Raw genomic sequence first — 24,750 nt, 5'->3', positions numbered from 1 at the left:
AAAACATAATATGTAGTTCCAAATTTTTCCTAAAGTCAGTTTTGAATATTTAGAGAGCTGGTGCTCAATGATGATGATGATGATGGCGGCTAACACTTATTAGTTACTTTTGAGTGTCAGACACTGTGCTAAGGATTCTTATGTATTATCTCATTTAATCCTCATAGCAATTCATTTTATAGATGAGGAAACTGAGGCACAGAGTGGTTTAGTAACGATCCAAGTCATAAAGGTAGTCAGGACTGACCCTTGAAACAGTCTGGTTCCTGAGCTGATAGTCTTAACTATTAAGTGGCATTACCTCCCATGTGTACTAATAATTTGTATTACACTTTTGGCCCCTTTGCAGAGCCCCTGCTCTTCTTTTAATCTAACTTTATTGTGAAAGATTCATACTTAGTTCTTTTCAACAGACGTAAGGCCTCATGAAAACATATATGAGATGATAGGATTGGATGGTATTACGTATGAGCAGATATAAAATCAGTGGCTTTCCCCTGTGTAGATTTTACCCTACATTAAAAGGTACTTTTTACATCATGCTCTTGATAGTTTTTACTTTATTCTATTTTGTTTAAAAAATGTTGCTTTTGACCCACTAAATTGATTTCATAGCGAGTCTCAGCCTGCAGATTGAGGCATTTCATTAAACATTTAGGTACTATAAAATCTGTTGTTTGTGTTCAATTACAAAGAAAACTGCTTATACGAGGTCTGCCAGTTAAGTTTGCGAACTCATCCTGGAAAAAGTGCTACATACCTCATTGCTGAATATCACTACAGTTACTTTCGCAGTGCTTCCCTTGGGAAGCTATGCACTGATGCCAGCGCTTAGTCCACCCTTCAAAGCAATTTTGAAACTTTTTCTGGAATGGCCATCAGAGCTGTCGTCATATTACCCTTGAAGTCCTGAATGTCATCAATATGTCTTCCTTTCAGTATTTCCTTTATCTTCGGGTTAAGAAGTCACTGGGGGCCAGATCAGGTGAGTAGGGAGGGTGTTCCAATACAGTTGTTTGTTTACTGGCTAAAAACTCCTTCATAGACAGTGCTGTGTGAGCTGGTGCATTGTCGTGATGCAAGAGCCATAAATTGTTGGTGAAAAGTTCAGGTCATTTTTGTCTAACTTTTTCACGCAGCCTTTTTAACACTTTCAAATAGTAAACTTGGTTAACTGTCCAGTTGGTACAAATTCATAATGAATAATCCCTCTGATATCAAAAAAGGTTAGCATCATCGTTTTGACTCTTGATTTGGACTGACGGAACGTTTTTGGTCGTGGAGAATTGGCTGATTTCCACTGTGTACTTTGATGCTTTGTTTCAGGGTCATATCAGTACACCCAAGTTTCATCACCAGTGATAACACAGCCTAAAACACTGTCTTGCCTCTCTAAAAGGTCCGGGCAAACTTCGACTCTCCTTTGCTTTTGTTCATTGGTGAGCTCCTTCGGGACCAGTTTTGCACACACCTTTCTCATGCCAAGATTTTCAGTTAAGATTTTTCTGTTTCTCTATTGATGTTTATTTGGTCTGCTGTGCTTCTCACAGTCAGCCGAAGATACTGCGCACAGTTCGACTAATTTTTGGAATGATTTCATCAGTCCTCGTTACTGGGAGCCCTGACCTCTCTTCATCAGTGATGTGTTCTCTCCCCCCAGAAAAACGTTTAATCCCTTTGTACACTGCTGTTTTCTTCATGGCATTTGCCCCATAAACTGGGACTAACATGTCCCTGATTTCACTTCCACTCTTGCCAAGTTTAACAAGAAATTTATTGTTTGTTCGTTGCTCTAATTTAAGCTCAGATATTCTCGCGACAGCACAAAAAACACAACAATAATGAACGCCACTTAGCAAGACACCGCCACACGTCACCGTGAACACAGCTGTGAGACACTGATAGACCACAGGTAGGAACCTCACCCAGCTGTGTGTACAGAGCTGCCCAGGGAAGCTCACCGTGGCAAGTTCGCGCACTTCATTGTGAGACCGCGTATGAGACTTGCTTTCTAAAGGAACAAAAACTCTAGAGACCAGCAGTCTTTTTTTTTTTTTTTTTAATGTAAAGAACGCTCTACACGAATTCCCTAACTAATAAAATGATTTTTGCTGAAGAAGTAAGGAGCACCAAAGCCTGACAGGTGATGCCACGCAGACTGTTTACTACACGGATGGCCCTCTTTAGACAAGGAAAGAAAAGAATATTTTCATTGGCTGGTGGCACATGTGAAAGATCGACTTTGTTGTTGGAATCTCCTAAGGAGGAAGACAAAGAACAGAAAGTTAGAAAGTGGGGAGGGACAGAGGGAAAGCGCTAGTGGCAGCTGACGTTGTTTTCTGTGTTTAGTGATGAGCTACAGACAGGAGAGCCGATAGTTTCTTGACTCACTAAAACAGTTTATATCTTTTGAGTATATTATTTCACTGAACTACTTAGTCTCTTTTCACAACAAGACTCTGAGCTCCTTGAGGGCAGAGATCTAGATGTAAACATATTTATATCTCAAGCATCTAGTACTGTATCTTGCCATGAGAAGCTGTTGATGCTTACATGAGTAAACAGGATTAGGGCACTTTAGGTGTCTGTGTCTCTCTCTATTTCTCTTTCTCTCTCTCTCTCTCTCTCTCACACACACACACACACCCTGTACTTAATATAATGTATATTATACATTATAATATATAATATGTATAATATACATTATAATACAATGTACATTAATGTAAGTAATATAATGTATAAATAGAATATAATGAGATGTAAAAGATTAGCAAAGAACGAGAAGCCTCAGGTAAATAAATTTGATGCAAGAAGTGGTTCAGATTAGATTCCTGTGTTTAAATATATAGTTGACAATGAAGTTGACAAATCAAATTTATTTTGACATTAAAATTCAGTGTTCTTAACAGGTGAGTAACAGTTAATTGGAGGATGTACAAAGACATTTGAAAAATGCTGCCTATATATCAGTGAATAAAGGTGCAGGCCCAGTACTATGCCTTCATGTCTCAATTAATTGATTTGCACATGATTATCTAGGATACTTTTTTGTCGTAGCATATACTGTTTCTTAAATAAGAAGCTTCTTGTGTAAGTCATTACATAATAATTACCATATAAATATATTTGGTATATTAAATATAGAGAGAAATTTTAGAGCAAAACTATTGCTACATTTGATGTTTTTTTCTTCTACGGGATATCAGTTTTATGGCACGTAGTTGTTGTTTTTTAAAATTTTTTATTGGGTAACAGTGTGTTTTTTCCAGGACCCATCACTCCAAGTCAAGTTGTTGTCCTTTATATGGAGGGCACAGCTCAGCTCCAAGTCTAGTCCGCTCTTTTCAATCTTTGTTGCAGGAAGCTCAACTCACCATCTCATGCGGGAATTGTGAAGCGCGTGCTCTCTATCCAGCTGAGCCATCTGGCCGCCCATTGGCAGCTCATTGTCTTCAGTCTAGTTGTGGAGGGCACAGCTCACTGGCCCATGTGGGAATAGAACCGGCAACCTTGTTGTTATGAGCGCGCGCTCTAACCAGCTGAGCTAACTGGCCGCCTCTATAGCCCATAGTTTTCATAGCACTGCCCGAAGAGAATCTGGCCCACTCAGTTTTATATTGCTAAGTTCAGTTTGGAAGGGTTGAGGGAGCCTTCATTGAAGACTGTGTCGTGGTATAGCAACAAGCTACGTTATTCAGTCCAATATCTTACACTACCAGCATTTTAGTTTATAGTTACATCCAAAGCATTGTGTAATAAAGATTATAACAAAGAGAATGGTTCATTGGAGAACACTCCATTTAAAATAACTGTAAAGGATTGTAACTGTCCAGAAAACTTTTTGGTGGGAGTGGTTAATTGCTTGATAATTTTGGTTAATACAGGTTTTAATGTATCTACTTTTGTTAAGTGTAAAAGCAGAATTTGAAAGGCATGTTTTTTCTTACTCTTTACTCACCACATTTTATTTTGAAAAATTTCAAACCTATGGTAAGGTAGCAAGAATAGTATGTTGAACACCCAAGTACCTGGGTAGATTCTCCAATTGCTGACATTTTGCTGTTTTGCTTTATCTCTCTCTGTGTATATACTTTTAAAATTTCTGAACTATTTGAAGATTGCAGATGTGATAATAGTACTTTACCCCTAAATGCTTCCATATGTAAACGTGCATCTTCTAGGAATTAAACACATTGTCCTATGTAACCTGGTGACCATGATCACACTCAGGAAATGGAACACTGACACAATACTTTATTCTGATGTATACAGTCCGTATTCACAGTTCTCCAAGTGTCCAATCAAGTCCTTTATGCTTTTCTTTCCTGATCCATGATTGGATGAGGGACTACACATTGCATTTGGTTGTTACGTCTCTAATCTACATCACTTCCCTAAGCCTTTTTCTGCATCTCTTTCTCCCCACTTCTTTCTCATCCTCCTCACAGTTTTGAAAGACCCAGGTCAGTTGTTTTGCAGAATGTCCCTGAATTTGGATTTGTCTGGTTATTTTAATTTCATTTTTTCATAATTAGATTCAGGTTAAACATTTTTGGCAGGAACATTACGTAGGTTTTGTGTTCTCTGTATAACATTGAGGTGCTTATGACATTAGTTTTGTGATGTTAAATACAATCATTGGTTAAGGTAGAATTTGACAGATTTCTCCATTGTAAAGGTACCTTTTCTCTTTATAATTAATAAGTAACTTTTGGGGTGATATTTTCAGGTTACATGTGTATCTTGTTCCCCTACAAACTATCCCCCGGAGATTTTAGCATTCATTGATAATTCTTGCCTGAATCAGTTATGGTAGCTGTAAAGTGGTAGTTTTCTATTTGTTATTCCTTTTGCATTTATCATTAGGCATTCTACAAAGAAGAGTTATTCCTCTCCCACGCTGAAAATTCGTATCATGTTAGACCCATGGCTTCTTTTTTATTCAGAGTAGTATATGTTCTTGTTATTACTTATTTTGAAACTTAAATTGTCTTATTTGGCTGGTGGGAGCCCTTTTAAACTGCTGCTCGTGTTCTTTGACCTGTTCCCAGCAGATTTTGAGGACTTCTTTACTTACTGGCACAAGATATTTAGCCTGACCTTGTAATTTCCTTGCCCCAGATCTGGAATCAGCCATTTCTCCCAAGGAGTCCTGATTCTTTTTAGTGTGGAATAGTATGTAGGGCATTAGGTATGCTCAGTGCTGTTGGAGTCTTTTTGCTTCTAGGGCCTACTAGTGGACAGAGATAGCAAATACATGTTTTAAAAACATTATTTCAATAGCTCTAATTCCAGTTCCAATCTAACATTACAACCTTCCCCCATCCCATTATGTTACCTCCGATCTCCTATGGTGAGACCCCTGGTTCCCAACAGCATTAATGCATTTATTCAGTTGTTCAGTCATATAATACACACAACATAGTTTCAGAATGTTGCATCAAGACCACCACTGACAACAAATTACTAAGTAAGATTTCAGGTTTTTTGGGTTTTTTAATATTTCTTTTATTTATCCTCAGACTAAATCCTGCTGTGGTTATATAGTCATGAGCAGGTGTCAGCTAACTGGTCCTGTAGTCAAATCTGACCTGCCACCTGTTTTTATATGGCCCATGAACTAAAACTAACTTTTACATTTTTTTTTTTTTAATTAAATTTATTGGGGTGACAATTGTTAGTAAAATTACATCGATTTCAGGTGTACAATTCTGTATTACATCATCTATAAATCCCATTGTATGTTCATCACCCAGAACTTTTACATTTTTAATGTTTGAAAAATAATATTTTATAACATGGAATTATGAAAATTACATGAAATTTGAACTTCAGTATCTATAATTTCATTGAAACACAGCCATCCTCGTTCATTTACATATTGTTTATGGCTCCTTTCATGCTACAAAGGTAGAATTGGGTAGTTGTGACAGATTGTATGGCCTGTAACACCTAAAATATTACCTGTTTGGTTCCTTAACAGAGAAAGTTTGTCAACCCTAGTCAGGAATACTGTGTTCAATATTTGCTAGGATCTTTTGTGTGTGTGTATGTGGTTGTGTCATGTATTTGATTTACAGTTCATTTGTTTATTCCATTTTAGGGAGAAGGGAGTTTTTTTTTAAATGCTGGAAATTAGAAATGATTGACTTTTAGAACTAGAAGGGAATCTAGAGGTCACGTAGTCCTACACTGCTCAATAGGTCAACCCCTCGCCAAATGTGGCCATTTAGATTTAACTTGATTTAAACATTTTGTTAGAAACAAACTCATAGACACAAATAACAGTATAGTGGTTATCAAAGGCGAAGAAGGTGGGAGGAAGATGAAGAGGATAAAGGGAGTCAAACATATGACGACAGAGGGAGACTAGACTTTGTGTGGTGAACACACAATGCAATATACAGATGATGTATTATACAATTTTACACTTGAAACTTTTATAATATTATTAACCAATGCCACCCCAATAAATTTAATTTAAAAATTCATTAGTCATTTGAGTCACATTTCAGGTGTTCAGTTGTCCTATGTGGCGTGGCTGCTGTAGAGGACAGTGCAGGGTCTGTGATCCATTTTGAGTTAATTTTTGCATATGGTGCAAATAAGGATTGAAGTTCATATTTTTTTGCATAGGGTTGTCCAGTTGTCTTAGGCCATCTGTTGAAATGCCTGCCCTTTCCCTACCGAGTTGCCTTTATATCTTTGTCAAAATTTAGTTCTCCATATATGTGTAGGTCTCATTCTGGACTCTATTTTGTTCCATTGCTCTATCTTGATGCCAATATAACAATGTCTTGGTTTCTGTACCTTTATAATAAGTCTTGAAGTCAGTAGGTTTAGTCTTTCTTTTACTTTGTCTTTCTCAAAGTTGTTTTAAACTATTTCCTGTTCAAGTCTTTCTCATTTTCATATGAACTTTAGAATCAGTTTGTCAATTTCTACAAGACAGCCTGCTATGATTTTTCTTAAGATTGCGTTGAATCTTGAGATCATCCAACCTATAAACACATTATATCTACTCATTTATTTTTCCTCCTTTAATTTCTCTAAGCAGTGTTAAGTTTTCAGTTTAATACTATTATAAATTGTTATTTTAAAATTATTCCTGATTGTTGCTAGTTTATAGAAATACAATTAATTTTTACATATTGTTCTTCTTTCTTGCCTTGCTAAACTCACTTATTAGTTCTAGTATAGTTATTCTTTTTCCTGGATTCCCTCAGATTCTCTATGTAGATAGTATGTCATCTGTAAATATTGATAGTTTTCCTTCTTCCTGCCTAATCTCAATGACTTGTATTTCTTTTTCTTGCCTAAATGCCCTGGTTCTCACCTCCAGTTCAGTTCTGAATAGAAGGGATGAGAGCGGATGGATATCCTTGTTTTGTTACTGGTATTAGGTGGAAAGCGTTCAGTTTTTAAAAACATTAAGTATGATGTTAACTTTGTTTGCCACACGTGTTGTATCGGGTCAAGGAGTTTCCACCTGTCCCCTGCTTTCATTCTCTGCCACTCATTCTGTCTTTCTTGTACTTTCTTGGTACTGCTGTAGTCATGTCACTTGTCTCTTTTTCTGACAGCCTAAACTCTTAAATCTATATTTATGGTAATTGAAAAGTAAACTGAGTGTTTGCCATTTTGACCTTTGAAGTTAAAAGAAAGTCAGAAAGAATGTGCTTATTTTTACTAAACAGAAAACATTGTATTAACAGTAATAGAATTCTAAATATGAAACAGTTTTATCCCAAAATTTTATTCACGAGTCACTGTGAATTTGCCCAAGTGCTTCTTCTGTCTCTTACTGTATTTGTCCATAATTTTTATAGTTTGAATATCACCATTTATGTTCAACTCCCTTTATTTAACATAATATGTATAAATTTTTAATACCTGTAGACATAAAAATGTTTTATCATCATTTTAGAACTTTTGAACTTTTAAGATTTTATTACTACATTGAGTTTAAAATAATGAACATTTTTATAGATCACAATTCATGTTCTTTCTTTAAAAAAGATGGGTTCTTTTCCCTGGACAGTAATTGTGTGAGCTGTGTGTGTGTGTGTGTGTGTGTGTGTGTGTGTGTGTTACTGAAACACCTTTCAGATGAAAAAAGAAAGATGTGATGAAGAATTTTGACTCGTGCCTTTCTAAAACATCATGGAGATTTAGTATATTATCTCACAAAGTTAGAATTTTCAAGTAGCAAAATTCCCCTGAAATCAAACAGAATTTTTGCTTTATGAATTGAAAGTAAATGTGGCAAGCAGGATGAATGTATTTGGTATCTTGCTAACTAAAAATATGTTAATTTGGGGGGAAATCTCAAGAGTGGATTAGACAATTCACTTATGCTTTCACTTTGAAGTCTTTAAGTGCGAATTTGAAAAGTAAGTGCTAGTAAATGCAAAAGACTAGTATTGGCAAAATACACTGATATCTTTTGATCTTGTCATTCTTGTACGATGCTTTGACTGGGGATACTTTTGTAACATTGACCAATTTTCCTTTTTAGGTAACTCCCCTACTGTTAAGACGAAGTTGTTGATTCTGCTCTTACTACTGTATTTCTTTATGTCTGTGGTCACTTTCTTTGGCCAGACCACTTACCCTGGTGAAGGGAAGGCAGGGTTGGGGAGAAGGGAAGTATGCGTCCATCACAGGCAGGAATGGAATGTGCACGGAGTTCGCCAGGAATAAAGCTTCATTCCTTGTGTTTTCTTTCTTTCTCCTGTGAATGCTCATGGGTTGAGTAGCATCACTGCCCAAGATGCCTTAGTTTTCTGCTGTGTAATGAATTACCACCGATGTAGCAGATTAAAACAACACACATTTATTTTCTTCTTCTATCTGCGGGTCAGGAGTATGGGCACAGCGTGGTTGGATCTCACAAATTTACAATCTGTGTGCTGACTGGACTGTGAGAGCTTTGGGTTCTCTTCCCAATTCGTGTAATTACTAACAGCTATAATCACCTACAGGGCCGAGGTCCTCAGTTCCTGGCTGGCGGTTCCTAGGGCCCCGCACTTCCTTGCACACGGCCCTGCCACAGGCCCTCTCACAGGCAGCAGCAGGGTTTCTCTGACTTCAGGGAGAAGTCTTTCTTTTAAGGGCTTTCCCCTGATTGAGTCAGGCCCACCAATGGAATCTCTGAATTAACTCAGCTGACTGGGGACTTTAGTCACATTTGCAGATCCCTTTCAGCCTTCACCTAGTCATGGAAGGAAAATGCCATCAAGTTCCTTAAGTCCTTCCTACGTTCAAGTGGAGGGTATTGTAAGTGATCAATTTAGAATATTAAAGGTTTTACATTTACTTTCACTTATTCCTTCTTTGCTGCTCTTCCTTATTTTATGTAGATACGAGTTTTGACCTATATATTTTTTCCTTCTCTGAAGAACTTCTTTTAACCTACCTTGCACGGCAAGTCCGCTGGCAACAAATTCTCTCTTTCTCTCTCTCGTTCTCTCATCTGAGAAAGTCTTTATTTCTCTCTCTTTTGAAAGGTAGTTTTGCAGGATACAGAATTCTAGGTTGGTTTTCCTCAGCATTTTAAATATTACACTTCACTCTCTTCTTGCTTGTGTGGTTAAGAAGTCAGATGTAATTCTTACATTTGTTCCTCTATAGGTAAAGTGCTTTTTGCCTGGCTTCTTTTGGGATTTTTTTCTTTATGTTTGATTTTCTGTAGTTTTAAAATGATAGGCCTACATGTATTTTTTGTTTCTTTGTTTGTGTTTTTTGTTGTTTGGGGGTGTTCTGCGTTTTTCTGGCATCTTTCCTTCTTGGTGTTCTCTGAGCTTCCAGGATATGTGGTTTGATGTTTGGCATTAATGTGGGGAAGTTCTCAGTTATTGTTTCAAATATTTTTTTCTGTTCTTTTCTCTCTTCTGGTATTCCCATTACATGTATGTCCCATATACCTTTTGTAGTTGTCCCACAGTTTTTGGACATTCTGTTTTTTGTTTTGTTTTTTGTCTTGTTCTCTTTACTTTTCATTTTTTGAGGATTCTATCGATCTATTCTGTAGCTCAGAGATCCTTTCTCTGCTGTGTCTTGGGTACTAATAAGCCCATAAAAGACATTCTATATATCTGTTACCATGATTTTTACCTGTAGCGTTTCTTTTTGGTTTGTTCTTGGGATTTCCATCTCTGTGCTTACATTGCTCACCTGTCCTCACATACCGTCTACCTTATCCGTTAGAGCCCTTAGCATATTGGTCATAGTTGTTTTAAATTCCCTGTCTGATGATTCCAACATCCCTTCCATGTCTGGTTCCGATGCTTGCTCTCTCTTCACAATGTGTTTTTAGTCTCTTGGTATGCCTTGTAAATCTTGCTTGGTATGCCAACATGATGTCCGGCTAACAGGACTGTTGTAATTAGGCCTCCGTGATGTGGGGTGGGGGAACCTTTCGTCCTGTGATGAGCTCTCAGGGTTTTAGTGAGACTGGGCTTCCGGGCTGTGCATTGCACAGTGTTTCTCAGTGTTTTTCTCTCCCCTTAGGCGGGACAGGGTGGCTAGAGTGGGCTGCAGGTGGGTACTTCCCTTCCCCACTGGAAGGCTAGATTCAACTGGAGTTGGGTATTTTCCTTGAGACAGGGCAGCTGGGCTCTGCTGACCGAGGGCCGGCCTTGTTAAGAGCAGAGTGCCCTGGGGGGTTTCGAATCTGGTTGTGCTCCTGGAAGTAAATAATATTGTGGGAGCCCTCTTATGACTGGGCCCCCTAGAGTTTTTAACTCTCAGAATTGTCTACATTGAGCCTCCAGCAATTCATCAGTTGTAGTTCAGGTTTTCCTACTCATGCACTGGCTCCGGTGGTGGTGTCTGCTTGTGGGTCATGACTCTTCATAATTGCTTGTCTCTCCAGTCTTGGGGACAGTGGTTTGTCCTGTGTCCTCTCTCTTACAGAGCAAAGAAGAGTTGCTGATTTTCCAGTTCGTTCTGCTTTTTACTTGTTAGGATGGAGTGGAAACTTCCAAGCTCCTTACATGTGGAACTAGAAACGACCAATCACTGTCTTTTTTTTTAATCTTTCCCTCAACTTTATTGAGATATAATTGGCATATAACATTGTGTAAGTTTAAGGTATACAATGTAGAGATTTGATACATGTGTATAATGCAAAATGACTATCATTATAAGGTTAGTTAACACATACATCACCTCACATAATTATGATTTCTTTTTTTATTAGTTTCTGGTGTACAAAACAGTGTACTAGTCAGGCATTTTCACCCCTCACAAAGTGATAACCCCCCCTTCCCCCCCATCTCCTACCCCTCTGACATCGTATAAAGCTGTTACAGTTCCATTGACTGTTCCCTATGCTGTACTCCACATCCTGTGACTATTATAGTTGACATTCGGTATTATTCAGCTTCAGCCTCAGGTGTACAGCGCTCCCTAATAAGTGAAGTGGTCTCCCTAATAAGACAAGTGCCCATCTGACACCCTACAAAATCTTTACAACATTATTGATTGTATTCCCCAGTCTTTCGTATTCTGGTGGCAGTTTTGTGGTTACCAGTTTGTGCCTTGTAAGCCCCTCACCTTCTCCCTCATCCCCACCCCTCTCCCTTCTAGCAACCGTCAGTTTTTCCTCTGTCTCTGAGACTAGGTCTGTTTAGTTTGCTCATTTATTCTATTCTTTAGATTCCACATATAAGTGAGATCATATGGTATTTGTCTTTCTCTGTCTGACTTATTTCACTTAACATAATGTTTTCTAGGTCCATCCATATCATTGCAAATGGTAAGATTTCCTTCTTCTTTGTGGCCGAGTAATACTCCATTGTATAAATGTACCAGCTTCTTAATCCAGTCGTCTACCGATGGGCATTTCGGTTGTTTCCATGCCTTGGCTATTGTGAATAGTGCTGCAATAATCATAGGGGAGCATAGATTTTTTCGAATTAGCGTCTTGGATTTCTCCGGATAGATACCTAACAGTGGAATTGCTGGGTCATAAGGTAGTTTCATTTTCAATTTTTTGAGATTCCTCCATACTGTTTTCCATAGTGGCTGCACCAATCTGCAATCCCACAAACACCAGGGTTCCCTTTTCTCCACAATCTCACCAGCACTTGTTTGTTGCACCAATCACTATCTTTTACCGGTAGTTGGTGAATCTTACTTGGCTAATCTTTTTCTGTCAACGTGCTAAAGCTCTTTTCCTACAATTTGTATACTTAATGCGATGTTGACTTTCACTTTTAGCTTTAATCCTTTTGACATGAACAGTCTATGATGTCAGCTGCAGTTTCTGAATACCACTGATTTTAACTGCTGTTTCTTTTTATTTTTGCTTGCTCATTTAAGTATCTATTGTTTATTTATATCAAAAAAAAATTCTATATACTTGTGTTTGTTTCTAGTGTAGTTTGTTTCCATTATCTAATTATCTGTAATGGGAAGTTTTATGGATTTTAAACTGAATCCTTGAATGTCTGAAAATGTCTTTAGATTTATTCTGCCACATGAATTCTCATTTGGGGGAATATATAATTCTATGTTTCAAATAATATTCTTTCAGACTTTGAAGCTACTTCTTCACTGTCTTTTAACATCAAATGTTGGTGATATTTGTTCTTTATAGGCAATATACTTTTCCCTCCTAGGTTGCAAATTGAGAAGCAAAGATCTGTAGCCTTAAGTTTTTGTTGTTGTTTTCTTAAGAATAAGAACAATCCTATTCGAATTCGAATTTGAGGTTAGTTAAAATGAAGGGTATAATTACATTTGACAGCAAACTCCCATGTTTCCCCCAAATCTTAAGCTTTAATAAAGGGAGGGGCCCTTCAGAGTTAAATAAACTTCCCTGCTATTGCTACTTTATAGTTTTGAATACTTGCATCAGTGAGTAATGTCCAGCTTCCTGAGGCAACATATTCTTCTCCTTTTTTGGCTACTCCTAAATTTATATATTTTGAATTGGACTATGACTTCCTAAACAATTTGTATATTGTTTTCTCAATGGAACAGTTAAAAATAAAGCTCCTCTTCCAGGTAGTTCGTAATTTTTGTTTAGATGATTATATATCTAGTATCTTTTTTATACCTATAATTCTTACCTGGCTGTTTCAAAATTTATAACTGCTTTTTACCTAAATGTTAGTTAAAAAAATACATAGTGAAATTTTGTGTTTTAAACTACTTTGTATCTTGAGCTATTCTTTTACTTATTGAACTTTTTTTTTCAACTTAGACCTTGTGTGGACAGTAATGACCTCACGCTTCCGATTGCCTGCTGGCAGAACCTACAATGTGCGAGCATCCGAGTTGGCCCGAGACAGACAGCACACAGAGGTGGTTTGTAACATCCTTCTTCTGGATAACACTGTACAGGCTTTCAGAGTTAATGTAAGTCCTTTATGTCTCTGTCTCGCTTTTAAATATCTCTGGTTATACATCTGAATTTAGGTTAAATTTTAAAACGAAAATTCTTTAATTGTATTACAGTTTGAAACCCTTTTTCGATTAAGAGAAGTCTTCGTAGTATGGGTTTGTAACGATCAAGTACAAGTTCTAATTCAAACTGGATATTTAAAAAAGTTGCACTATGACTAATTAGTGGAGCAGATCAATAGTATGTGGGTAGTTTTTGTAAATGTACTTAAGGGTGCTTAAGGGGAATTTGTTCTCCTAAATAATTTATACATTCTCATTGTCATCTTATTTGTACTGTCTATGAATAAAACTTTTGCTAAATAAAGGTAAATGACAGCCCTGATCTTAATCTGAGTCTTCTTGAATATTTATTCAACAAATATTAGTTCACCTTATTTGTGCATAGTGTTATTTGCTTAACATTATTTGTGAGTTTCATCCATGTGATGTGTTAACAATAGTTGGTTTATTTTCACTGCTGTATTGTACTCTGTTATATGAACACATCGTAATTTACTTGTCCATTTATTTATTACCATTTACTTGTTCATTTTACTGCTGGTGTATATTTGGATTGTTTCCACTTTGGGCTCCTATCAATGTTGCTGGAGAACATTCTTGTACATGTTTTAATATATACAAGGGTGCATTCCTCTTTTTTATTTAAAAAAAATTTGGGCCTACAGAAAAGGTAAAAGAATAGTATGTATAATGAATCCCCACATACCCTTTACCTGGATTGATCTGTTGTTAACGTTTCGCACATTTGCTTTTTCTTTCTGTGTGTTTTTTCTGAAATTTCTGAAAGTGATACGTTTCACCTGTCAGTACTTCAGCAGCCTAAGAACCTCATAAGTAACCATAGTACCATTATCATACCCCAAAATTTAACATGAAAATAATACTGTCTAATACATAGTCCATACTTAAACTGGAATTCCTCATTCCCTATTTCCACATCTCCAGGATGGCACCTTCGTCGTTTCCTGCTGCGTTCCCTGGGTAGAGAATACACCCTTATCCATGGTTTTACTTTCCTCTGTTCCAGTCACCCATGGTCAACTGCAGTCTGAAAATATTAAACGGACAGTTTTAAAAATAAACAATTCATAAGTTTTAAATGGTGTGCTGTTTTGAGTAGCATGATGAAATCTCGCACCGTCGTGCTCCTTCCTGCCCGGGACGTGAATCATCCCTTTGTCCAGCATTTCCACGCTGTATGTGCTCCCCACCCATTAGTCCCTTAGTAGCTGTGTCTGTTATTAGAGAGAGAGAGACACCACACTCACATAACTTTTCCTGCAGTGTACTGGTACAGTTGTTCTGACTCATTTATCATTAGTTACTGTTGTTCATCTCTTACTGTGCCTAATTTATAAATTAAATTTTATCATAGGTATGTATATATAGGATAAAACATAGTATATGTAGAGTTTGGTACTAGCTATAGTTTCAGGCATCCACTGGGGGCCTTGGAATGTATTCCCTGTGGATAAGGACGGATACTATGTTTCTATACTTTGAAATCTTTAAGTAATATAAATTGTTGATCTTCAGAAATCCTAACATTTGTGCCAGCGTGGATGGACCTTGGCATTGTGCTAAGCGAGGTAAGTCAGACAAAGACAAATACTGTATGATTTTACTCATGTGGACTCTCCAAAAGCTGGACTCCTAGAAACAGAGAGTAGAATGGTAGTTGCTGGGACGTGGGGGAAATGGCGAGATGTTGGTCAAAGGGTGCACACTTCCAGTTATCAGTCATTTCTGGGGATCTCGTGTACAGCATGCTGACTAGTCAACAATACCATAGTATGTACTTGAAAGTTGCTAAGAATAAATCTTAAGTGTCCTCACCACACACACACACACACACACACACACGAAGGTAATTATGTGAGGTAATGAATGTGTTAACTAACTTTATTGTGGTAATCATTTCATAACATGCAATTACCCTTGAACAACATGGGTTTGAACTGTACACATCCACTTACGCACATTTTTTTTTCCAGTAAATATCCCCCATCAGTCCTTCATATCCCCTGGTTTTGCAGATTCAATAATCTTGGATCAAAATCAGTATTTTCGATCTGCAGATACAGAGGGACAGTTTTATGTGTTGTTCTAGGCCACTTTATGTGAGAGTCGAGCATCCATGGATTTTGGTACCTGCACAGGGTCCTGGAACCAATCCCCACAGATACCGAGGGAAGACTGGGCTTGGGGAGTCAGAAGATATATGTGGAGTTTTGACTGGGTAAGGGTTGGTGCCCCTTAACCCCTGCATTGTCAAAGGTCAACTGTATATGTGTATTAAATCAGCATGTTTTATACCTTAAACTTGCACAATACTATATGTCAATTATAGCTCAATAAGGGTGGGAAACATACAATATTAATCTTTCTACCAGTTTTTAAGTTTAAAATTTTCGATATGTATTACTATTTAGCAGGATCACTAATTTACCTTTTTTATCCCAAATTCCAAGCCATTTCACATTGGAAAAGGGGTTGTAGAGTAGTATCTTTAAGGATATTATCTAACATACCCAACTAATGTGCTTTTCCAAAACTTCAAATTTTAGGTGTTTTGTATTTTGTCAGTTATTAATAGATAGTTGGAATATAGGTTGTCAAACAGAGATAACATTCCGTGCAGGTAATTCTGCTTTATAAAAATTTCTGGTTAATGGTGACTCTCATGTATTAGAGAATTGATATAAGAAAATAAGCCTTTTTTCCTGTTATTGATTCATTAAACTTCTTTTTGGGGGTGTTTAAACTTAGTAATTCTTGCTTTAATTTAATTTTAGTTAATATTTAATTAGTTAATATTTAGTTTTTATTTTAACTTACAGTTCTCTATTTGTTCCAAGATACTGTAGAAGGATTTGCTATGTTTCCCATCTAGCATAATTTTTCTGTTGGTACTTTAGTTAATAAAACTGTTTTATTTTTTAATGTTGTAATCAATGCTTTATCTAATTACTCTTTTAGGAAGACATATATTTAATATATTTGTTTCATACATGTTTATATATTTTAATATATATTTAAATATCAGTTCTAATACCGTGTTTCCCCTAAAATAAGACCTAGTCGGATAATCAGCTCTAATGCATCTTTTGAAGCAAAAATTAATATAAGAACTGGCCTTATTTTACTATAAGACCAGGTATAATATAATACAAATATAATATAAATATAATATAATATAATACCAAGTTTTATATTAATTTTTGCTCCAGAAGATGCATTAGAGCTGATTGTCCTGCTAGGTCTTATTTTCAGGGAAACACGGTAGAGTTGCGTGTATTACTAGAATGAGGAGCACTAAGGTTTTAGAAACTTTCTCTACCATTACTTCAGGTCATCAAAGCACTGAGAGGAACAATGAGAAATTGACTGTGGGATGTGTAGTTTATTTATTCTCCCAGGTATTTGCACCCAGGTCATTCAAAGTCTGAGTTGCTTTGTACTTCTGTGTAGGTGCTGCGTATTTTACTCTATGTGAATGGCCCCCTATTACGCATTTTGTTATACAGTGAGTGCAGTGGTGTATGACAGCCTGCAAACTAATAGGGAAGTTCAAACCTCTGATATTTATTCTCTTAATTCTGTTAAATACCATTAAGTCTGTGTTTTCATTTTCAGCACAGTAAAAATTAATCAACTGTACCCGATGTACCTAAATCCGTAGTCTGACTGGATCATTTTCATCGGAGAGTAGTAAATCTCTAGTTCTTACAGACGTTGGTAGAAGGAAGGGGGACATGAGAAGGGGCTGTTGGTCACAGAGGGGGCTCTTGTTATACACACTCTCCTTGATTACTGCCTTCGCTGTTATTTTAGTGAAGCAAACATTTGTGTCCAGTCTGCCTCGTTTAACCTTGACATTTCTCAGGTTGATTTTCAGTGTCTACCTTGAAGGAGAATTTACTATTTACCAAGATTTTTTGAATAAAATTAAATGTTAAAATGGAATTGGTTATCTTTTTGCACTGAAGACATGATAATTTTGAAAATTCAAACATTGTAGTATGTGATAGATCATTAAAGATTTTCTTTCTCTATTTTGAAATGTTTCCCTAAACTACTCGTATGTCACTAGAAAACTTGTTGTCAATCATATTTATAGTTGTGTGCAATTAAGGTTACCATGTTTCTTAGTTTATTCTTTAATCTCGTCTTTTCATCAGGCATGTATAGTTGCTGGGTCTTGTATCATATTTGTCATGCATTAATCTGTTACTGATAATGACATTTACTTTTCTTGAAAGATTTCCTAGGCTGTTATCCAGTGATGAATTTCTAAGTCTTTATTTTGAAGACTTACTAGCTCTGTGATTCTAACCAAGTTTCTCTACCTTTCTGTATTTCTGATTTTTCATTTGTTAAGAGAATAATACTTGTCCTGCCTAGGATGCTTAGAATTAAATGAGAATTTTGTGAAGTGCTTGTTTATGTGTCTGACTCATATTATGCAATTTACAAAGATTGATTCTTCTTTGCTCTATTGCTTGTGGTTCAATTGATCTATTCTCTAGTTTCAGAAATATTTTCTTAGAAGAATATTATTATTATTAATTATTATTAAAATTCTATACAATAGTGATCTCATTGTTTTATATGTATATATAATATTTTCATCTAAGTACTGTTGTACATGTAGTGTTTCCAAAACCCAGTTTGTTTCCTGCAATATTCATTGATAATACATGTACGTGGAAAATGTAAAAATGCCAGTTTATTCCTAAAAAATAAAGAGGAAACAATTGTCAAATATTACTTTTTTTTTGAGAATTAGGTAATTTTTAAAATCTTTTCAGTGGTACAATAAATTAAATAAAATTGTACTTATTCATATACTTCATTTAATGACAAGTATTGAGGGCCTAGTGTACATTATGGAAAAAATTTCAGAAAATAGATATAAACCATTACATTTTTGAGAATTATGATAGACTCTATTCAGAAAAATTCTGCAGCTTAGTCTCCTTACTCTGGAAAGTATATAGAGATTTTTTGTTTACTTATTATAATGTGTATAATACATGTTATATAGTAAGTACAGTGCAGAAATCTTCAGTATGCAACTCAGTGAATGTTTATATGTGCATATATCTGTAGCACCACCACCAGATTAAGGCATTGAATACTTCCCTCACCAAAAGATATTCCCTGTGCCCCTGCATTTCTTACTCCATTTTATCTCCTTTATTAGCTTTTTTGGTTACTCTTTTAATATCATACTTTTAGTAATTACCTTAGAACTTGCAAAATGTGTCCTGGCTTGCAAAAGTCTACCTTTATTTAGTGCTTCTACCATGTTTCCCCAAAATGCAAAAGCCTTAAAGGAGTTTAAATCCATTTACTTGCCTCCTACTTTTTTGCTATTGTTACGTATTTTTACCACCCCCCTCATATGTTATAAACCTCACAAGACATTGTTATTATTGCTTTAAACAATCGACTGTCTATTCATTTCTTACATATCCATGCTTCCCTCTAGAATTGTTTCCCTTCATCCTAAAGAAATTCTTTTATTATTCTTTGAAATAGGGTCTGTTAATGACAGATTCTTTCAGCTTTTTGTCTGTCTGAAAAATATCTTTAGTTACTCTTCATATTTTGGAGGATATTTCTTCTTGGTATAGAATTTGGTGTTGATATTTTTTTCATTAGTAGTTTAAAGATGCTATTTCTTATGTTTCATAGTTTTTCTTGAGAAGTCATCTTTCATTATTGTTCTTCTGAAGGACATGAGATGTGTACTTTCTTCCTCTGTTTTTAAGATTTTTCTCTTCATGTTTGATTTTTTTAGTCACTTGTCTATAATATGCCTAGATATATGTGTGTGTGTGTGTGTGTGTGTGTGTGTGTGTGTGTGTGTGTGTGTGTGTTTATCCTGCTTGGTACTCAATGAACTTCTTGAGTGTATAAGTTAATGTGTTATAAAGTTTGAAAACTTTCCGTGCTTTGCTGATTTAAATATTGCTTCTAACCCATTCTTCTTTCTCTCCTTTTAGACTCCAGTTACATATATGTTAGGCTGTTTCACTGCATGTTATCTCTAACATATGTTCAATTTTTTTGTTTATAATTTCTTTCTATGCTTTGAATAGCTATTAATCTGTCTTTGTGTTCTGTTTTCTGCGGTTAAACCCATCCTAGGAATTTCTATATTTCACATATTATATTTTGCAGTTCTAGAATGTCTTTATGATCATTTTCATAGATTCTAATTGTCTTTGGAAATATTTCATATTTTAATCCGTTTTCTCTATTTTCTATTGTCTTTAATATGTTAATCATAGTTATTTTGAAGCCTCATACTAAGACCAATATATAAATCACTCTTAAGTCTCTTTTTGTTGACTCCTTTTCTCTTTATTATCAGTCACTTTCTCTACTTCACACATCTACTAATTTCACATCACATGAAGGATATTGTGAGAGTAGAGTAGCGGACAGTAAACTATGGCCCATGGGCCAATTATTGTATAGCCCATGAGCTAAAAATGGTTTTTACATTTTTAAAGGTTTCTTTTTTTTTCTTTTCAAGAGAATGATCAATGGAGACTGTTTATGGCCCTCAGAGCCTGAAGATATTTACTTTCTGGCCCTTCCCAGGAAAGATTTGCCAACCTTATTGTAGAAGCTCTGGATTATTATCTTCCTCCAAATAGCATTGCTTTTTATTCTGGCAGGTGCATAAACTGCCAATGATCACTTTGATCTCGTGGAGGCTTAGGTGCCAGCTTGGGTAAGGTAAGACTTTTCAGCTTCGTTTTCCTTCCTAGTAGGGCACGGAGTGTCTAGGGTCTCAAATAAATGCCTGAAATATTCATTCAAATCTCTCTCCTCTGACTGAGCCTGCACTTCCTTTCTTTAGAACTGTACCACTTCTGAAATCTTTGTGTAGCTAACAGCCTCCCAACAGCTCTTGCCTCCTAGGCTTCTAGAAGTATAATCCTGCGTGTGCACAGCCTAGGGGGCAGATGAGGACCAGAAGGGGATTTTTATACAGACTTTTGTAGCTTTTTCTCTTTGACTCTTTTCCTCTCTAAAAACCTGCCCCCAAAACCCAGCCACCTTAGCCGTCCCAAACATTAATTTTAATTTTCTCATCCTAGCAAGACTACCACTTTCTTCTTGGGCTCTATTTCTCTATACCGTTGTTTGGAAAATGGCCTCAAGGAGAAAGCCAGTGTAAATGTAGGATTGGTTCATCTGATTCTCTTCTATCAAGGATCATAGCCCTGTGTTGGTTGTTGTCTAATGCCTGCAAATAGTGGGTTGGGTTTTGTTGTTTTTTTTGTTTTTGTGTGTTGTATTTGGTTCAACCTTTATAGATGTTTATAGCAGGAAGGCATTCCAATATTAGCTACTCCGTCATAACAAGAACTAAAAATCTTGGTTGTTTTAAAATGTGAAAATATATCTCATTGTATAATAATGGATTTTGATTTGAAACATTTAATATATTGCTTATTGTGTTTGATCCATTGTTCAGTTGGCCCAAATAGTTTAACCAAATTCAAGGACTCAACTCAGTCATGATAAATGTATGCATATTCTAAAATCAAATTAGTCTGAGATACAATGATTTAGTGAAGGGATAAAATGCCACTTGCTTTCCAAAGATGAGGCCCTAAGCGCATGCACCATTGGGTCTGTTATTTTAGAAGATTTCAACTCAGAATTCATCTGTCACATTTGCAATGCACCTTAATCCTAGTTGAGCTGGGCCCAGCTATTATCAGAGACACTTTCCTTGGCTGATCAGTTCTTAACACTTAGTTATTTAACAATTTTGTGTTTGTTGTTTATATATCCAGCATCTCAGAAACAATTCATAAATATTGTAGTCCCCAGTTTGTCTCTTAACTACCATATTAACAGTGTGCGTGGAACACAGGTTGGTAATTCACTACTTTATGACTTATTTCATATTTTTTTGAGGGAATAAATGATTTAAGTGTTTTTGCCATCATACTTTTTGTTGTTGTTTTGTTTTGTTTTTGTATTATACTGAATGTAAAGGCTGTCTGTCTAGGCCACTGGTTGTCATGATTAATCTGATGAAACTAGGTGGTTAGTTTGGAGCTTACTTTCTCTCTCTCGCTTTATGTGTGTCTCTTGAAGTTGCATAGCATGCCCTTCTCAGATGATTCTGACCCGTTTTCTGTTTCCCTACTAGAACTAGCAAACAAGCTTTTGTTAACAGTATTCAGTGGAATGGTGTTGGTGACCATAGAAATAGATACAGTTATCACATAAGTAAGCTGCATGACCATTTGCTGATGCCTCATTGCCTGTTCCCCTCCCCTGGATAATCCTGTTCTGAGTCCCCTGTGGACCCAAGAATCCACCAGAGGAAGCCCTGGTACCCAATGTTACCCTCTGCCCAGAGGCTGATTTTGGTGTTGTTAGTTGGACTCCGCTGATCTCAATACTGTAGAAAAGAAACTGCTTCTCATGTTTGTCCTTATTTAGAATATTGTTCCTAAGTCAAATTGGATAGTTAAGTATCTATGTATTAGAAATTTGGTTTTGTATTAAAGGTAACATCCAGTTAGTCTTTGCCCTTATTTAACATTCTTTCCAGTAATAAGATTTAAAATTATTGTGCTTCCAAAAATTTAAAATAAAACACAGACTTGCATATATACATGCACTGCATGTACACATACAGGGAAATTACTCACTTTCAAAAATCTTTTACTTATTCCCAAACTCTTTTTTCCTCCTATTTGGGATTTCATTATAGTAATATGTCTTCCTCTTAAATGTTTTCCCTAGTAACTGGTTTTATGACTATTTTTGCATGTTCCTTTTGATTTCTACACATAATTCTTAACGTAACACTTTGTTTAGTTTCCACAAAGAAAAACAATAGCTGTAATATATGAGTGATTTGTAATATTGTTATGACATTTTTGTGAATATGCAGATATTTCATTTGGTTGCTTCCTTTGATTTGTTTATAATAAACTTCAGAGCTTATAGTTTTTGATGTTTCTTTTGCAGCTGTTTAATTTTTTCCCCACATTAAAGAAATCTGGAGGTAGATTGGCACTTTATCATCGAATAAGTACTTAATTTTAGTACTTGGTTAATTTACAACTTTGGATTCACTATATATATTTTTTGATATTCCTACCTTTGTATTACTATGAGGTGACTTTCGTTTTCCTTAATCAAGAATAACTTGGATGGGAACTGTGCTAGTTCTACGAAGAGCTACATAGATCTATCTGATCTTGGATTCTAGGTATTAGACTATCACAGACAGATCATTTAAGCATATAGTGATGTCAAAATTAAGACTCCAAGCATTGTATGAGTAATTGATACGGGAAGCATTGTGATATTAGGGAGACAACGTAATATAGTGAGAAGTGCATGGGCCTTGGAATCTGAAATCCTAGGTTTGTATCCTAATAAGTATGCACTCTGTGGCATTGGCACACTTACTTGCCCTTTATATATAATTTCCTTATATATACAGTGGAAATCGTATCATCTATTATATTAGGGTTATCTGGATTAAATGAATGTCTGTAAAGCATCCAGAAGGGATTCTAATAGATATTCTAGAAATGTAACATCCCTTCTTGCCCTTTATGTCTTTCCTCTCCTTCCTATTTAGTTACCCAGAGTTAACCAGAGCACAAAGTTCAGAGGGTACCGTGTCCACCAGACTGCTCTCACTTCTGACACCAAATGCAAGCTTGGGAGATTCCTAAAACTACTCCAAGTTTTGATAATTTGTTAGAAGGACTTGTGGAACTCATTGAAAGCTATTATACTCATGGTTACAGTTTATTACAGAGAAAGGACACAGATTAAAATTAGCCAAGGGAAGAGATGCACTGGGCAGAGTCCCGAAGGAGTCTGAATGGAGGAGAGCTTCTAGTCCATGGAGTCATGGATGACGTGACCTCCTCCTGGTCACCATGTGTGATAATATGCACGGAGTATTTCCAACGAGGGAAGCTCCCCCAAGTCTTTGGTGTCCAAACTTTTTACTGGGACTCCATTACATGCTCCCTGTGTGACTAACTCATCTCTAGCCTCTCCCAGAGGTCAGGCCTAATACCCTTAGTCTTCAATTCCTCTCGAGGTCGGAACTGATGTGATGTGTCCCAAAACCCCATCATAAATCACTTCGTTAGACTGTCCAGTGACCAAAACCCCCAGGAAAATGAAGACACCCGTTAGGCAGGACATTCCCAGGGCCAAGAGATCACCTCCCAGTAGCCGAGAGCAAAGGCCAGACCTCTCTTTGTTAAAGGTTATTTCTTCACTACATTAGTGCTACATTTTTGTAGTGGCTGATTAAATTATTCAGCATTAATGTTTTGGTTGTTAAGTTTTATCTAAGTAATAATATAAATTTTAAATAATTTTAAGAAGCAAAACAGGATAAAACACAATGAAAGCTTAATGAAATGTTCTCGCTCTTTTCTTTTAGTAATAGCTTCCAAATACATTTGGAGCTGTGCTTTAGGTGTTTGCTTCCCATTTTTCTCCCTTTCTTCCTTCTTTCCTTCCTACCTCCCTTCCTTCCTTCATTCTCTTTCCTTCTCTTTCTTTCCTTCCTCCCTTCCTCCCTCCCTCCCTTCCTCCCTTCCTTCTTTCCTTCTTTCTCTTTCCTTCTCGTTCTTTCCTCCCTCCCTCCCTCCCTTCTTTCTTTCATACAAAACAATGTAATGGTTAGACATTTACACCCCTCACAAAGTGATAACCTCCAGCTTCCATTTTTCTATGCTGGTTTTTTTTTTTTTTTTTTTCATTTTGAGCATTATCTGTTCACTTCGTCTTATGCAAGAAGAGGATTTAATAGTCTTAGTCCATTTTACACCCTCACTCTCCCTTCTAAAATTCTTATGTCATAATTTTTAGTTAAATTTATCTACCTCTCTACTATTTATTTTTCTATTTTCTATTTATCAGAATTACGTTTGTCTTCTAATAAAAGAAACGGGAAGTAACAGTAACTTAAAGGAGCTAAACTTCATTTTTCTCTCACATAAAATAATTCTGGAGCTTGACAGTTCAGGAACGAGATACCAACTATGGTTCCAGCAGCTATGGTTCCTGTTGGTGTTTCACTTTCCTGAGAGCGTGGCTATACATAACATGACTTCATGATCCAAGAGAGCTTTTAGAGCTCTAGCAATCATGTCGGTTTTCAGGCAGGTGGTGAGAGAGGATGGAGAAGCAAAAGGTGCACATACTAGTTTTCTTTCCCAGTCGTAAGGAACTTGGCCTTTAAAACTCCTACCTGCAGCTTCTAGTGGCATCTTGGTGGCCAGGATTGAGTCACATGCCTACGTTGGG

The 24,750-nt window shown here is 36.3% G+C and overlaps 1 protein-coding gene across 5 annotated transcripts in view; it reads left to right on the top strand.

Annotated features, from left to right (window-relative positions):
- PTPN4 (protein tyrosine phosphatase non-receptor type 4) overlaps window positions 1-24,750 on the top strand; it is a 174,153-nt gene that overhangs the window by 15,320 nt on the left and 134,083 nt on the right. For all 5 annotated transcript variants that reach the window (XM_074335257.1, XM_074335240.1, XM_074335231.1 and 2 more), the window contains exon 2: window positions 13,217-13,371. In XM_074335257.1, the coding sequence (XP_074191358.1) occupies window positions 13,234-13,371 (138 nt within the window). In that variant the 5' untranslated portion in view covers window positions 13,217-13,233. The remainder of the gene's footprint in view (window positions 1-13,216; window positions 13,372-24,750) is intronic.

Source organism: Rhinolophus sinicus, linkage group LG01, assembly GCF_036562045.2.
Source record: "Rhinolophus sinicus isolate RSC01 linkage group LG01, ASM3656204v1, whole genome shotgun sequence".
Taxonomy (NCBI): Eukaryota; Metazoa; Chordata; class Mammalia; order Chiroptera; family Rhinolophidae; genus Rhinolophus; species Rhinolophus sinicus.
Note: the sequence above shows the minus strand (reverse complement) of the source record. Positions and strands in the feature narration are given on the sequence as shown.